This window comes from Odocoileus virginianus, chromosome 4 (assembly GCF_023699985.2).
Source record: "Odocoileus virginianus isolate 20LAN1187 ecotype Illinois chromosome 4, Ovbor_1.2, whole genome shotgun sequence".
NCBI lineage: Eukaryota > Metazoa > Chordata > Mammalia > Artiodactyla > Cervidae > Odocoileus > Odocoileus virginianus.
In genome coordinates, this window is record NC_069677.1 from 12,759,943 (window position 1) to 12,774,649 (window position 14,707).

General features: G+C 37.0%; 2 protein-coding genes across 10 annotated transcripts in view; one reads left to right on the forward strand and one right to left on the reverse strand.

Annotated features, from left to right (window-relative positions):
* The window catches only part of IQCG (IQ motif containing G), a 42,755-nt gene extending 41,778 nt beyond the window's left edge, over positions 1-977 (forward strand). For both annotated transcript variants that reach the window (XM_020893624.2, XM_070466142.1), the window contains exon 11: positions 490-977. In XM_020893624.2, coding sequence (XP_020749283.2) covers positions 490-621 — 132 coding nt within the window. In that variant the 3' untranslated portion in view covers positions 622-977. The remainder of the gene's footprint in view (positions 1-489) is intronic.
* A 790-nt stretch (positions 978-1,767) lies between these two features.
* The window catches only part of LRCH3 (leucine rich repeats and calponin homology domain containing 3), a 105,558-nt gene continuing 92,618 nt past the window's right edge, over positions 1,768-14,707 (reverse strand). For 6 of the 8 annotated variants that reach the window (XM_070466141.1, XM_020893622.2, XM_020893623.2 and 3 more), the window contains 2 exons: positions 11,407-11,484; positions 4,842-7,948 (listed from right to left, as the gene is read on the reverse strand). In XM_070466141.1, the coding sequence (XP_070322242.1) occupies positions 7,748-7,948; positions 11,407-11,484 (279 nt within the window). In that variant the 3' untranslated portion in view covers positions 4,842-7,747. Of the gene's footprint in view, positions 4,667-4,841; positions 7,949-11,406; positions 11,485-14,707 lie in introns of those variants that run through there. The other 2 variants (XM_020893621.2, XM_070466140.1) reach the window with 1 other exon arrangement.

Below are 14,707 nucleotides of genomic sequence, written 5' to 3' on the forward strand. Positions count from 1 at the left end.
GGACAGGGAGGCCTGGCGTACTGTGGTTCATGGGGTCACAAAGAATCAGGCAGGACTGAGCAACTGAACTGAATCAATCATTAGAGATTGAAATGCACAAGGAAACCTATTGAGTCATCTATAGTTTATTTGCACATTTTTGACTGAGTTACCTATGGTTCAGGTAACTAGCATCCCTTCTGGAGCAAATGGTTTTTAGATTTGGGGAACTTGAATGTTCATAAAGAGCAGCAGTACAAGATAATCAGGTTTTTACATGCAAAGGAAAGTCAGACCTAATCATATTCCTTTTTACTCCTTGAGAACTTGAGTGTAGGATTTCAAGCTCCAGATCAGACTAGCACTGCTCTACGGCACGCTTGGCCATTTGTGTGTCTCAGAGACCATCTTCACATAAGTTAATGAAAAAACAACCCCCTTACACAGAAAAAAAAAATGCAGCTTGTCAGGCATACTACAAAGTATACTCACTTCCTTGTTCTCTTTCAGCTCCAGGCCTGGTGGCGAGGCACTGTGGTGCGGAAAGAAATTGGTGGTTTCAAAATGCCTAAGGACAAAGATGACAGCAAGGATGTAAAACGAAAAGGCAAAGAGAAGGACAAGAGGAGAGGCAAGAAGTGACCAAGTTATCTTTTCTGTTGGTGCTCTGGAGATGGGAAGGAGGACCTGAAGGGAGTTAAGAAATACCTTTTACCATCATGGATTAACTCATCTATGGGTTGTTTCTTATTTGGATACTCCTAGGTGAGGCTTGGTTATACTAGGTCACTTTGCCTGATATACTAGTTTTCAAACCCTGAATTAGGATTATACTGTGATTTAGGGCTTCTTCATAACTTGGAAAAAAAAAAAAACTGCTGGTAAGAAGTATTTCTAGAATTCTTGTGAAGATTCCTTTTGCTTTTGCCCACCAGAAAAAAAAAACAGCACATAATCTTAGTTATAGTGATGCATTAAAACGTCAGTAATTCCTGTAACGTCTCTGATTCTGACTATTCAATTTGCCTATTGTGAAAAATGATACTTAGTGTAAAAGCAAAAGTGAGGTGTTCAGTAGGAACTACAAGGTGACGTTTATCAGGGGTCTAGCATAACACATACACAGTAAAGTTTTAATAAAGGTTGGTGCTTGCCTTTTAAATTTATTATCACTTTACTGTTTTTTATGGGGAATGTCACATAAGAACATATATCTTATTATAAGCTGCTTCAGCTCCTTTCCTGGGAAATAGGTGGGGATATAAATGATAAATGGAAGAAAGAAATGAGATGTCAGGATATACAACCCATACATAGGAAAGACAGGAGATATAGGTCAGTGGGGAGATGAGTTTGGAGATATTTTTGATAAGTGAGATACTAAGGCCTATAGCTGCTTTGCTTATTACTCAGTGACTGTCATCTTATAGGATATTAAGACTGAAAAAGGTAACGCATGTGAAAATCCTAACCTGTGCCTGGCACAACAAGCTTAGTCATGTTCTTTTAAAAGAACATGAGCCCACTCATGGGCTCGATTAATCAGAACAGAACTGTTTTAGAACATTAAGACAATTACAGAACAGTTGGAAATTTCTGAGAAAAGCTTTCCAGATATGTAATATTTCAAAATTAAGCCATATCTAACTCCAAATATAAGACAATACTTGTATCTACACTTCCTTAAAAAAGTACATTTTGATCTCAAGGGGCTATTACGAGTTTCTACCAATGTTCCATCAGAGAATTTACCCTTTTATTTTCCAAGGAAACCATGCTTTAGATATGAACATTTTCACATCAGCCTTTATTTCATGCTATTGAAGTGGTGTCTTTTATTTTAAAGTCAATATGTAAAGTGGCATACAGGCAATTTAAAATAACATACATGATACTGACATATTTATTCTTAGAACTTATGCATTATATTTACACAAATACAAATATAGGACAGTGTTTTACAAAATTTTTTTACTAATTACATGTTTATAACATTTTCAGAAATAAAATGAAATCTGCTATAAACCATTTTATTGCAATATGTATATAAAAAGTTTCTAAATATCCAATGTTTTCCTTCATTTCTATAACCATTTAAGCGCTTAGTTTTAAAAAATTCATCATACTCATCAGCACAGTCATATATCATTAGTTATTGCTGGACTGTTACCAAGTAGAGAAATCAGACTCCTTGATTAGCTGTGAAGCTATATTTTCAAAAGCTATTAAGGAAAGTGACCTACCGCTATTAAGTGTCCTACTCTATTCTAGTCAAATACAGAGGCCCCTCCTCTCATGAGTTGTTTCCAGAGAAAACTGTTTGGCGTGCTAAGCAAGTATCAGTTTGAAAGCCCAGAAACCTGCTGGCTTAAAATCTCCACAGCTGACAGGGGCCCTGGTGGGCAGGCACTCAGCCTTTTCTTCATTCACTCTTCAGTGTTGGGATGCTTGTGCTTCAGTAGGAAGCTCATAAAAGGTCAGGTGGATATGTTACAAAGTCATCTTCAGCTTATGTTAGAGTCTAGCAAGGCTAAATGTTAAATTTCCTTTCTAGCTTAAAAAAAAAGAGGTACATACAAAATACTGAGTACAAATATTTTCCAACATGACTTGTTTTGCATCTTGACATAGAAAAGACATTTTATATATTTTATATTTTTCTTTCATTATTAACCAGAACTGTACACAAATATTTTCTAACAATTCAAACATAAATTTGAATTAGTTTGATAAAATATATGAATAAGGTTTCATGCTAAGTATAAAATTTGAAATAAATTAAAAATTCCAATTATTCCCATGGGAAAATTAGTCACAAATGTTCCAAATGTTGCATTGTGTGTATTGACTGGGATTATTCCTTGCATAATATGTGACAAATAGTGTCCTTTGCTGAGTTTGATTTCAAATTGTTCTCTATAATCTGGAGATTATACTGAGGTTTAACACTGACTAGAAGTGAAAATACTTATAGTTAAATTCTAAACAAGCTGTATGATTGGTCAGTCTGTTTGGAACTGTAAATATAATGGGGTCTGGCTCTAAGCACCTAAAATACATTTTACTTTTGCAAACACCCTGAAGGATTGGGCTTTGAGCTCAGATGTTTTGTATTATATAAGGTTAAACCTGTGATGACAAGGAGAAAACATTACTTTGACCAGAAACACAACATGATTTTATCCAAAGTTACTTTTAGATGCTGCTACATGATAAAAAAGAGAGAACATTATGCTTAAATGCATGCACTGGTAAAGAAACTCCAGAACAATTAACAACAGGAAAAACCTAAATGACTAGTATCTTCACTTACTCTATTTACTTGGTTTACAAAGGCAGTGAATACCAGAAGATATCACTGACAACTAAAAGGGGCTCAAAATATAGGGGGGAAAAGACCCAAATGGCTTAGATTTGAATAAAGGTTTTGTGTTGTCTGAGCCTTGGGTCCTTTTACTGCACCCACAGTTTAGTAAATAAGGCACTGGTGGGGGAGCTAGATAAAAAGACAGCAGCTGTTTTAAAATGCTACAAGTGCTTTAATTCAGCTACAGAAACTGGCTGTTAGCTGAAGGAAATGTAAGAAATTTGGCTTTTCCTTTATTTTCATAATCATCCGTTAGTTGGGGAGCTAGAAGTGAATCTAGCATGTGTGACTGGAAGATGTTCGCAGATCCAGGTATCCTGGGAGCAGCCTGGGGGGAGGGGAGAAGGGGTGTGCTCAGAGAAGTCAATACACAGGATGCAGAGTGTCACGCGCTACCAGCCTGAAGATCTGGAACCTGTGTGTAGAGTGCTTGATTAGAATAACAGTGGGATGATATGTGGATCCAACCTCTAAGTGGTGCTAGGGGGAGACCCAGGACACTGGCCTTAAATACCACAGTATTTGTTTCATTGGTTCACTATGCAAAATCTGGAGTGTTTACATGTTTTTTTTTGGACAGAACAGTCCAAGTATAATACAGCTTTTGATCTTAAATGTGGCAGAGAAACACAGTGGAGACATCACTCCCCCAAATTATACAAATATCTAGTTTGGAACAATGGTCTTCACTACATGGAACACCTGGAATGGTTGTTGAAATGCAGATTCCCAGGCTCACTGTAGACCCACTGAATGGGAATTTGTATTTTAACAAATTCTCCAGGAGATTCTAATGAACCACATTTAGAAACCTGTGGATTCCAGAGGGTTTGGAAACAGGTAAAAATAAAAGCATGTCTGTGCCTTCCAGAGAGCCAAATACCCTTCCGAGAAGTCAGTCTTCAGTATATAAAAGAGCCCACTCTAGAAAAGCACAGCCAGGCTGGGCATCAGTGTTGGGTTCTCAGTAATAAAGTTTCATTTGTGAAAACCAACCATGTCTTCATAAACAATTCAATGCAAGTGGATATAACCTCCCCTAAAATGGAGAAATGAAGTGAAATATTCCTGTCAGGAATCATGGAAACAGTCCCTTTTAAGAACACGTAAGCGCTTTGTTAAGCAGACGGCGGGCAGCAGCAGTCACGCTGTCCTGTTCCATTTTGGCCAGGCCAATGCCCAAGGTGCTGGGAGTCCTTACACAGCAGATAACTGGTGCTGCTGCTTGGGTGGGGCAAGTTCCAGGAGAGCCTGGACCGTCACGGCAACCTGGCTCAAACCTTTCTCTTCTAAAATGTGGAGAGGCAAACATAATTGCTCCTGAAATGGGACAACGTGACATAAAAAAAGAGAAAAGAGGATGAACGTTACAGAAGTGAAAAGAAAAAATAAGCATCTCTTCTTTCCCTCATAATAATGAATTGAGACATGAAAAGTCAGTAGCTGGGAATCTGAGCTCTGTTCATATGAGTTATACAGAAATGGTACCTGACACTCACTGTCACTTTTTTTATTATTATTAATACAACTGAAAGTACATACAGATTATTTTGAATATAGGAAAATAAACAAGTCACATACACTTATACATACAACAGAAGATAAACATACTATGATGGAGTAAAAGCAACATCCTTCATTCCTGATGATTATAAAAGCAATGCAGATCAGATCAGTAAAATGAGACAGGTGAAAACAGAAAAACAGTTCCAAGTTACCAGATGGCTTAAGCCTAAAGATACAGTATTGTAGGAGAAAGTGCTTTGGAAATTACAAACCACAGGAATGCAAAATAGTTTCATGGCATAACTCAAGACTGCATGAGACAGGAACGGCCACTATCTACATTATAGTCCTGACTACGAGAATCAGGGTTCTCATACCAGACAGGCATCACATGAAGAAACTGAAGTATATTCTTGAATTTTAGATGTATTTGAGAAAATTCCCCCCCACCCCCACCACACTGGGTAATTTATGGAAGGTCCAGTTTGAATTACTTAAAAATCTGAATTATAGAATTTAAATACAGTAATCATATCTGAAAAAGTGTTTCATATCCTGGTATTTAATGGAGTAAATTATGCTGGAGAACAATGATGTGAGTTTAGTCAAGAACATCTTAATTAACATATATCTGAAAAGTGTTTACGTATTTGCTTAAGGAAGTTAAATCGCTTCTTTCTTATTTACCTCATTAATGTGTTTGGTTAATCCTTTCATATAAGAAAAAAAGACATATAATAACATCTATCACTGATTAGGTGAAAGAATGATTCCTCTCAAAGGAATGAAAGTGGAATTCTGGCTCTACTGAAGTGACTATACATATTTAGTAAAGAAGATGTTCCTCAGCTTTTCACTGGCACTTAATACAGGGAGTTTTACAAAACCAGTTGCAATAAAAAATATAACAAGTACGTATTATGAGCAGTTATTGGTATTCTTGCTTTACTTTCTTTTTATTTAATACTTACCTTGATAAAACAAGATAAATGGAATCTTTTGATCTTATATAACTAGCAATGTTGTGTAAATCTTTCGAGTACAATTGCAAGTACAGATTAACTATACTTAATATGAACCTGCAGAGTGTTCTGCTTTTGGGAGAGATATAGTTTCCCTGGTAGCTCAGATGGTAAAGTGTCTGCCTGCAATGCAGGAGACCAGGGTTCGATCCCTGGGTTGGGAAGATCTCCTGGAGAAGGAAATGGCAACCCACTCCAGTATTCTTGCCTGGAGCATCCCATGGACGAAGGAGCCTGGTAGGCTACAGTCCATGCGGTCGCAAAGAGTCAGACACGACTGAGCGACTTCACTTTCATTTTTCACTTTCATATTTCCTCTGAGGCAGATTTCTTGATCTCCACTTTAAGGAGTGCCCTGCGACCTGTGAGCCCATGGTTTAGACATTCCCTCAGTGGCTTATGTTTTCCAGATGCACATTTGCCTTCTAGCTGACTTATGCACCATTACTCCCCCCAAACAACATACTACACCATGTGTGTTATCAGTGGTTTTTTTAAAGGGACAAAACTTGACAAAACTGATCTCTGACTCAGAGACACCTTAAAAACAACATCTCCCCCAAACTCTGAAAGGCACTACTACTGTATAAAACTGAACTTTTCAACACAGTGTTCAATGTTTCAGCATTGACAGTAAACAGTTTTTAATGTATTAAACACTTTTCCCATTTAATATGAAAGAAACCAAAGCAATCAGATCCTCAGACTGACTTCCACATGATGTCATTATGTTCCTCACAATCTCCCTTCATACCTGAGTTCAGTTGTCCAATTTTGTTAACAGAGTTCAGGAGATTCCTGAATGTTCAGAAACACTGTTTATGAGAACCAGAATCTGAATGCAATATAAAGTAGTTTCAAGCATTAAGGCTAGAGGCTAATATACTAAACATTCTGAAAGAGACAATATTCATTGCCTTGGGTACAAAACAGAGATTGCTGCCTAATACTTTACCTGCTAGTGTTCAGATATCATCTCAACAGCCTATCAAATACAAGTTCACCTATTAACATGGTTCAAATATATTGGAAAACACATAAATTCCAATTTTAAATTCTAAATAGGATTCCAGAAATGAAGTTTAACAAAACATAATAAATGTGCTGACAGGTGCCAACCCCTGAAAGGGCAGCTCCAGATAATTGGCTTGTGTACTGTTTTCAGTGTACACAATGGGCTCAGAATAGCAATCTAGGGAACCAATGTTATGTTTGGACTGATCATCCTAATCAAATTAAAATTATTAAGATTAAATGGCCAGTGCCTTCCAGATGTCCAGACAGCAAAAGCTTATTAGGTGGGCCTGTGCCTACTAATACAAAGAAACTTCAGGATTTCAGGGCACAGTTCAATATGGAGATCTGGGTGACCAGGTGCCTTCCCAGAACAGAAAGAGTACAACTGTTTCCTTATAAACAGCTGCTGAAAAGTTCAGCAAGTCATAATTTTAATATTTCTCACAGTTTCAGTACTTAAGTTGTGCTGAGGCAGGGAAAAACTGCCAGATGGAAATTTTACTATGCCATTTGGAAACAAACTTATAGGTCATATTTTAACAATGGGCTCAGGATTGTATTAGTAGAACCTGCTCAACATTCATGATGAGAGAAACAAGGCCTCTCAGGTCAGGAGAATGGATGAATGAGCAGAAGAAAAAATGCTGATCATTTTACTCTTTGTTAGCATCAAAAATGCTTCCTAATGTCAGGAACTGCTTGTCTGGGCACAAGAGGACAGGATTCATCTACTTTATTGATTAGCTCTTTGATGGCCAGAAAAAAAAGCATATATGTAAATACTTTTGAATGAGAAACAAACCTCCTTTACCAAGCATAGGAATGAGGTGGAAATCACTGGAATGCACTCTTTTGGCTAGAGGGGTAAGATCCAGTAATAAAGCATACAGAGAGTTAACATTAAAGTACAATAAAATGCCACAAAACCCAAAAGCTGGATAGATAGAGAGACAAAACTGGATTCTTCTGAATGTGCCCCAAGAGAAAGTAGTGTTTCAACAGTTCTTTTTACGCTGAGGTTTAGCTGAAGGATGTCAGAAGGGGAACAAAGATTGTCCTGTCCAAAGTGTGAGCAGGAAAGGAAAACAGAAAAACAAAAGTCAGTGGATCAGAAATACAGATTTGAGTATAGAATTCAATATGATCATCTCAATCATATTCAAAGAAACATGCCCTGTAACATTTTTTATTATGATGAATCAAAATAAAATGCTGAAAAACAAAACCACAAAGAATCCTCTACGTGCTGAGCTTGACTTTACTACTAAACAGCAGAATAAAATTGTTGGTGCCTAGTACGAACATTCAGGATAAAATAAACAGAGGTGGATGCTGACTTAGGGATATATGAGGCCTGAGGGTGGTGAGTGGGTGAGGCAACCTCTTTCTTGGCTCCTCCTTCCCCATTAACAAAAAAAGAATAGGTCAGAAAGCAAGGACAAAACCTTGGGGTGGACAGAAGAGGGGCAAGTTTTCAGAGAAAGCCAGGTGAGCCATGAAGGTTTAAGGAATGAACAAAGTATGATAATCAAAGGAAATTTATTACCTGGAAGTCAGGTTGTATTAAATGACTTGGTGTTTCTCTAAAAATCAAATTAAGTCCAGTTTACTAATTACTTATCTAGAGTTGTAAGGGGCCTTAGAGATTATCCAAACCCTCCAGTTCACAGATTAAGCAATTAAAAGCATTACTGGACTTGATAACAGTAAAATATTCTTTCATACATAACATATAATAACTCTAGGACTTGATATACTGGACTCAAAAGTTTTTACCACCCATTATAGTTTTTTGAATGCGTCATATGATAAAAGAGAACATCCATATCCCTAGCCTTATTGGAGGTTTTCAACAGTCACTGGTATTCAGTGTTTCATAATTTAACTTGTAAACATATTAAAAGTTATACTTAGAAGGGAAATCGTTCATCTTTACACGTTTTCTGGACAGAGGATCTGATGATTTTTTCAATACTTTATGTTATCTATTTTCAAATGACCATTATTACATCCCTGATTTTATTTTACAAATCAAACATAGCAGGTGGTTATATTTAGGTAAAGGTCATAATGCTCAGAAGTAGGGGAGAACAAATGGAGAAGCAGAGGCACAGGTTTCTTCTTCCCTTCCACTGCAGAAGGACCTGAGAATGTGAGTGTAAAGCTATGAGTTTGTATTTATTCATTTTCGTCATTTTGTTTGAGGCAAACAATTAAGTGTTTTAGCAGAAGTAGCAGCAGAGTAGGAATGTATCTAAAAGTGGTAGTGATGGTGGTGGTGAGGCTTGGGTGAAAGGCAGAAGTGGAGAAGGATGAAGTGGCCCAGGTTGATGTCCACTTCCTCTTTCTGGTGGAGGAGAGGAACGGGAGGAAGGATGTGTCAAGAACTCCAGTCTAAAACCACCCTGGAGAAACACCCATTCTTTTAAATTCCAGTTTTTTTCTGTCTCTGGCCTTCAAATAAAAATTGTTAACCACTGCTTGGCAAATAGTGGATTAAAATGCTTGCTTTAAAAGGCATACTGCTGCACTGTAAAGTGATTATCAGACAATTTAAAATAAATTAAAAAAATAAAAGGCACACTTTTTGATTTTGTTGACTGATGGCAGTTACATTCTGATCAGTGTATGGACTTTAAATCTGAGACAGATGACGGTTCTGTGAAGTTCAGAGTGCATGTACACGGGCTGACACAGGCTAAGTGTGCCCGTACGTCTAGCTGTGTGGGATCGTTTTCAGCACCCTTCTCTCTAGGTGTGCACTGCCTCTTTTCAATCACTCCTATTTTCCCTCTGGTTCCCATTCCCTGCACCAACCCGTGCCACATTATCTTGTTCAAAGACACTGTGCTAAGAAACTGAGGAAGCTACTGGGCATGCCTGTGATGGTCAGGTAGGAACAAATTAAGAGTAGACATAAGGGAAACCCTGAATGTTAAACTGTACACAGGAATATTAGGACCTGCCTGTTAATATGGAGAAATGTAGGCTATTTATCTAGAAATCTTATTAATGCTCTCATTATGTTTAAATATGGCTTGTTCTAAAAGAGATGATAAGCCTTTAGAAATCAGTACGATATGCAGATGACAAATTTAATTTGAATTTGTCCACAGGAACAAACAAGATCCTTGCTATCACTAAATGTGCATTTCGGTTATTTTATAACTCAGCTTAATAAAACAAAAAAGAAAAAAGTGAAAAGTAAGTAGTAGAATCAAAATCTACTTAATAAAAGGAGAAAAAAACACTCATGGGAATTCATGCTGCCTAATGCAGCTGCTTTGTGTAGCTGGGCTTGCTTCCCCTTTGTAAAAAGCTGAAAGGGAAAGGTGCCCATTGGACAAGTGATGCTATGACTTTCTCAATTCAGGTTAGTTAAAGAGAGGAATGGTGAATTGGGTAAAATGAGTCACTGTCAGTGAAAGCCCTTGGGACAAGAGCTTAGCTTTTGAGAGAAACAGTGGAGTTGTTCAGTTGAGGTCAATACTGGATTTCTGACAGCTAATTAAGAAGGTGATAGAGAAGAGTCATGTTTTTCTCTTTGAATACTGGACAAAATACGGTGACAAGAACTGTAATGGTTGTGGTTAATGAAAAAAGTATCCAATGGCACCAGTTTTTATTTCTTTAAATTTATCTATATATCATGTCATTATACATAATGTTTTTTTAAGAATACCACACTTAATTGTTTTTAAAAGGGTAAAAGTTTAACTATTTGTACCATTAAAGGGCAATAAAGCTATAACTGAGGAATCTAGAGGCAAAAAAAAACCCTCAAGAGCAGGACCAGTGCCTAAAAATGGCCTCCTGTATATTCAATTCCAAAGAGCCTTAGTAGGAAAAACTTGTAAAATCTGTAACTTAGTCAACAACACTGTCTAGGTGTTTATTACTTTGGATGACATACTATGTTTATGCTTATGTTAACAGTCCAGGAACCTGTATATAGTTGAATATACAGGTGAACTGTATATTATGTTAATAGTCCAGCAACCTGTATACAGTTGAATTTACAAGTGAACTGTATATATCATCTCTCTGACATTTTTGCAACATTTCTCAAAATAAACATTTTAAAAAAGTGTTAAAGCAAGTGTTAAAAAACTGAAGCCAACTGAAGCATTCTTAGTCTAAGAAGCACATATTCTTTTTTTTTAGCAGCACATATTCTGAAGCATAGCCTCTACTGTGTATGAAGTTGTCTACAAGTCAGTGAGCAAGTGGGATTACTTAGAAAATTTCAAAATAACTATTTTTGATTACTTGACACCAATTACTTACTATAACAAAATTAATTAACATGTATATTATTTCTTTGCTTGGTTCTTGGAAATAATTAAGGAAAACTGATCAAAAGCATAATGACTGACTCCAATAATACAATCATGTTAGTAATTATCAATTTAGCACAGAATTATCCTATAAGATATTAAATACTTGCATTTCTAAAAGATTTTAGGAATGTAATACCCAAATTTATTTAGCAACATAAGAAATAAAATTTATTACCTGAGGTACACCGATTTTTCTGCAAGCTTCTAGGAAATTCTCCACATTTCGTCTACATTTTGCCATGGTTAATTTAGGCTGCAAAAGAAAGAAAACACAGTATTATTAGCAAAGTTAATGGCTTCATAAATTCAATGTTCCAGACTGGAGGGTTAGCAAACATTTTCTTAAAGATCAGATAATAAACATGTTAGGCGTCAGGGCCATATGATCTGTTGCAACCATTCAAATCTGCTAAGAGATTGAAAGCAACCATAGGCAATATATAAACAAGTGAGTGACTGTGTCCTAAAAAAACTTTATTTACAAAAATAGGTACTGGCCTATGGCCCACAGTATGCCACTCCCTACTTTATAGACATTGGGCTTTGATTTTTATAAAGGAAGTGCTAAACAGAGAAATTTTAGGAGGATGGCTGTCTAACTTTTTTCCACTTTAAAATATACACCAAAGAAAATCTGAAGGAATAGCAAAATTAATTACCTACAGCTCAGTCAATCAAGTATAATCACAGTTAGCACTTTGGTTCATTTTCTTTCAGTCTTTTTAAAGAAAATAATAATAATAAAATCAGTAGCCTTTGCTCACAAATATACTACAGATGTATCATGTCACTATTCAATGATTATATTTAAATATAAATAATTTTAAAAGATTGGATTAAAGAACAATTTTCCAAAAGGTGAAAATCTCCCATAGGAAAATCACCACTAAACTTGTTTTTCTGAAAGTATCTCTGATGACTAGAACATAGCTGCACTGCATGACCTAAAGTTGTGATAAATTTTTTTTTGCCAAGTGGGTTATCTTGTAATAAAGAAATATGAATCCCATTTTTCAAAGTGGTTAATAAACTCAGCTGTTCAAATTCATCTGCTGGTTTAAGCATCAGGCATGGAAGCCAACATCTCACCTAGAGCCAGACATTCTGGAGTCTGAAGCCAAGTGGACCTTAGGAAGCATCACTATGAACAAAGCTAGTGGAGGTGATGGAATTTCAGTTGAGCTATTTCAAATCCTAAAAGATGATGCTGTGAAAGTGCTGCACTCAATATGCCAGCAAATTTGAAAGACTCAGCAGAGGCCACAGGACTGGAAAAGGTCAGTTTTCATTCCAATCCCAAAGAAGGGCAATGCCAAAGAATGTTCAAACTACTGCACAATTGCGCCCATTTCACATGCTAGCGAGGTAATGCTTAAAATTCTCCAAGCCAGGCTTTACAGTACATGAACTGAGAACTTCCAGATGTACGAGCTGGATTTAGAAAAGGAAGAGGAACCAGAGATTAATTTGCCAACATCTGTTGGATCACAGAAAAAAGCAAAAGAATTCTGGAAAAACATCTACTTCTGCTTCACTGACTTCACTAAAGCCTTTGACTGTGTGGATCATAACAAACTGGAAAATTCTTCAAGAGATGGAAATACCAGACACCACCTTACTTGCCTCCTGCAAAACCTGTATGCAGGTCAAGAAGCAACAGTTAGAACCGGACATGGAACAACGGACTGGTTCAAAATTGAGAAAGGAGTAAATCAAGGCTGTATATTGTCACCCTGTTTATTTAACTTATATGCAGAGTACATCCTGTGAAATGCCAGGATGAAGTACAAGCTGGAATCAAGATTGCTGGAAAAAATATCAATAACCTCAGATAATGTTGATAACACCACCCTTATGGCATAAAGCAAAGAGGAACTAAAGAGCCTCTTGATGAAGGTGAAAGAGGACAGTGAAAAAGCTGGCTTAAAACTCAACATTCAAAAATTGAAGATCATGGCAAATAAATGGGGAAACAGTGGAAACAGTGACAGACTTTATTTTCTTGGGCTCCAAAATCACTGCAGATGGTGACTGCAGCCATGAAATTAAAAGATGCTTGCTCCTTGGAAGAAAAGCTATGACCAACCTGGACAGCATATTAAAAAGCAGAGACATTACTTTGCCTACAAAGGTCTGTCTAGTCAAAGCTATGGTTTTTCCAGTAGTCATGTATGATGTAAGAATTGGATCATAAAAAAGGCTGAGTGCCAAAGAATTGATGCTTTTGAACTGTGGTGTTGAAGACTCTTGAGAGTCTTTTGGACTGCAAAGAGATCCAACCGATCCATCCTAAAGGAAATCAATCCTGAATATTCACTGGGAGGCCTAATGCTGAAGCTGAAGCTCCAATACTTTGGTCACCTAATGTGAAGAGCCGACTCATTAGAAAAGACCCTGATGCTGGGAAAGATTGAAGGCAGGAGGAGAAGGGGACAACAGAGGACGAAATGGTTGGATGGCATCACTGACTCAATGGATATGAGTTTCAACAAGCTCTGGGAGATGGTGAAGGACTGGGAAGCTTTGCGTGCTGCAGTCCATCAGGTTGCAAAGAGTTGGACATGACTTAGGGAACGCACAACAACAAAATTTAATGTTATTTTCCCATTTTCTTTAATAAACAAGAAGGTCCATGTGTTTAATTTCTCGAAGTGGTTTAACATTTATAAAATAGTTTTATTTTTCCTATATGTATTTTACCTTCTTAAATGAAAGGCACTCTGTTTGAGTGATCAAGATAAAGATCCTCAGTCACCTGTACTCTCAAATTTCACTTTTCCACATGAGCTCCTTGCTACTTCCTAAGTATTTCCCTGGAACATGAAGAATGACAGATTTCTTTTTTATTATTAAAAAAAAAAAAGTATGTTTCTTAACTCAGTTGACAGAAACTAGGAAGAATGCAAAGTATGAATAAGCCCAAGGCACTGCCAAATACTGTGCCAATTCCTATTCTCTTAATCACCACCTCAGGACCCAAACCAAGTCTTTCAAGTCTTGGAAGCATAGTTGACTTGGCAGTACTGCTACTCCTCTCTGTCTCTTCTACACAAAGCTGAAAGCCTGTTTTCTGAGGTCACTAAATAAAAATTGGCCACCTATTTTCTTTAGAAACAAATGCATGAGGGAAAAGGGTCATATCAGTCTCCTGGGACCTTGGTAACAAAGCGGCTTTTATAATTAGACTAAAAGGTCCTTGGGAGGCTTAAACGATTTGCACCTGGAGAGGCAGTAAGATGACTGTCCAGAGTGGCAATCCAGAGGCCTGGATACAACTGCAGTAAAGAGTAAAGGATTTGTATCAGGAAGCATGTGCTAAATAACAACAAATGACCAGAAAACGAGATTCTGAAAAGGTTACATACTGCTAAGCATGTTACAAATGCACAGTATCCATTCAGACTCATCAAAAGAGATGTCACAACATCAAATAATAATCAATGCAATGTGGAAACCTTGATTATATCCTGCTACGT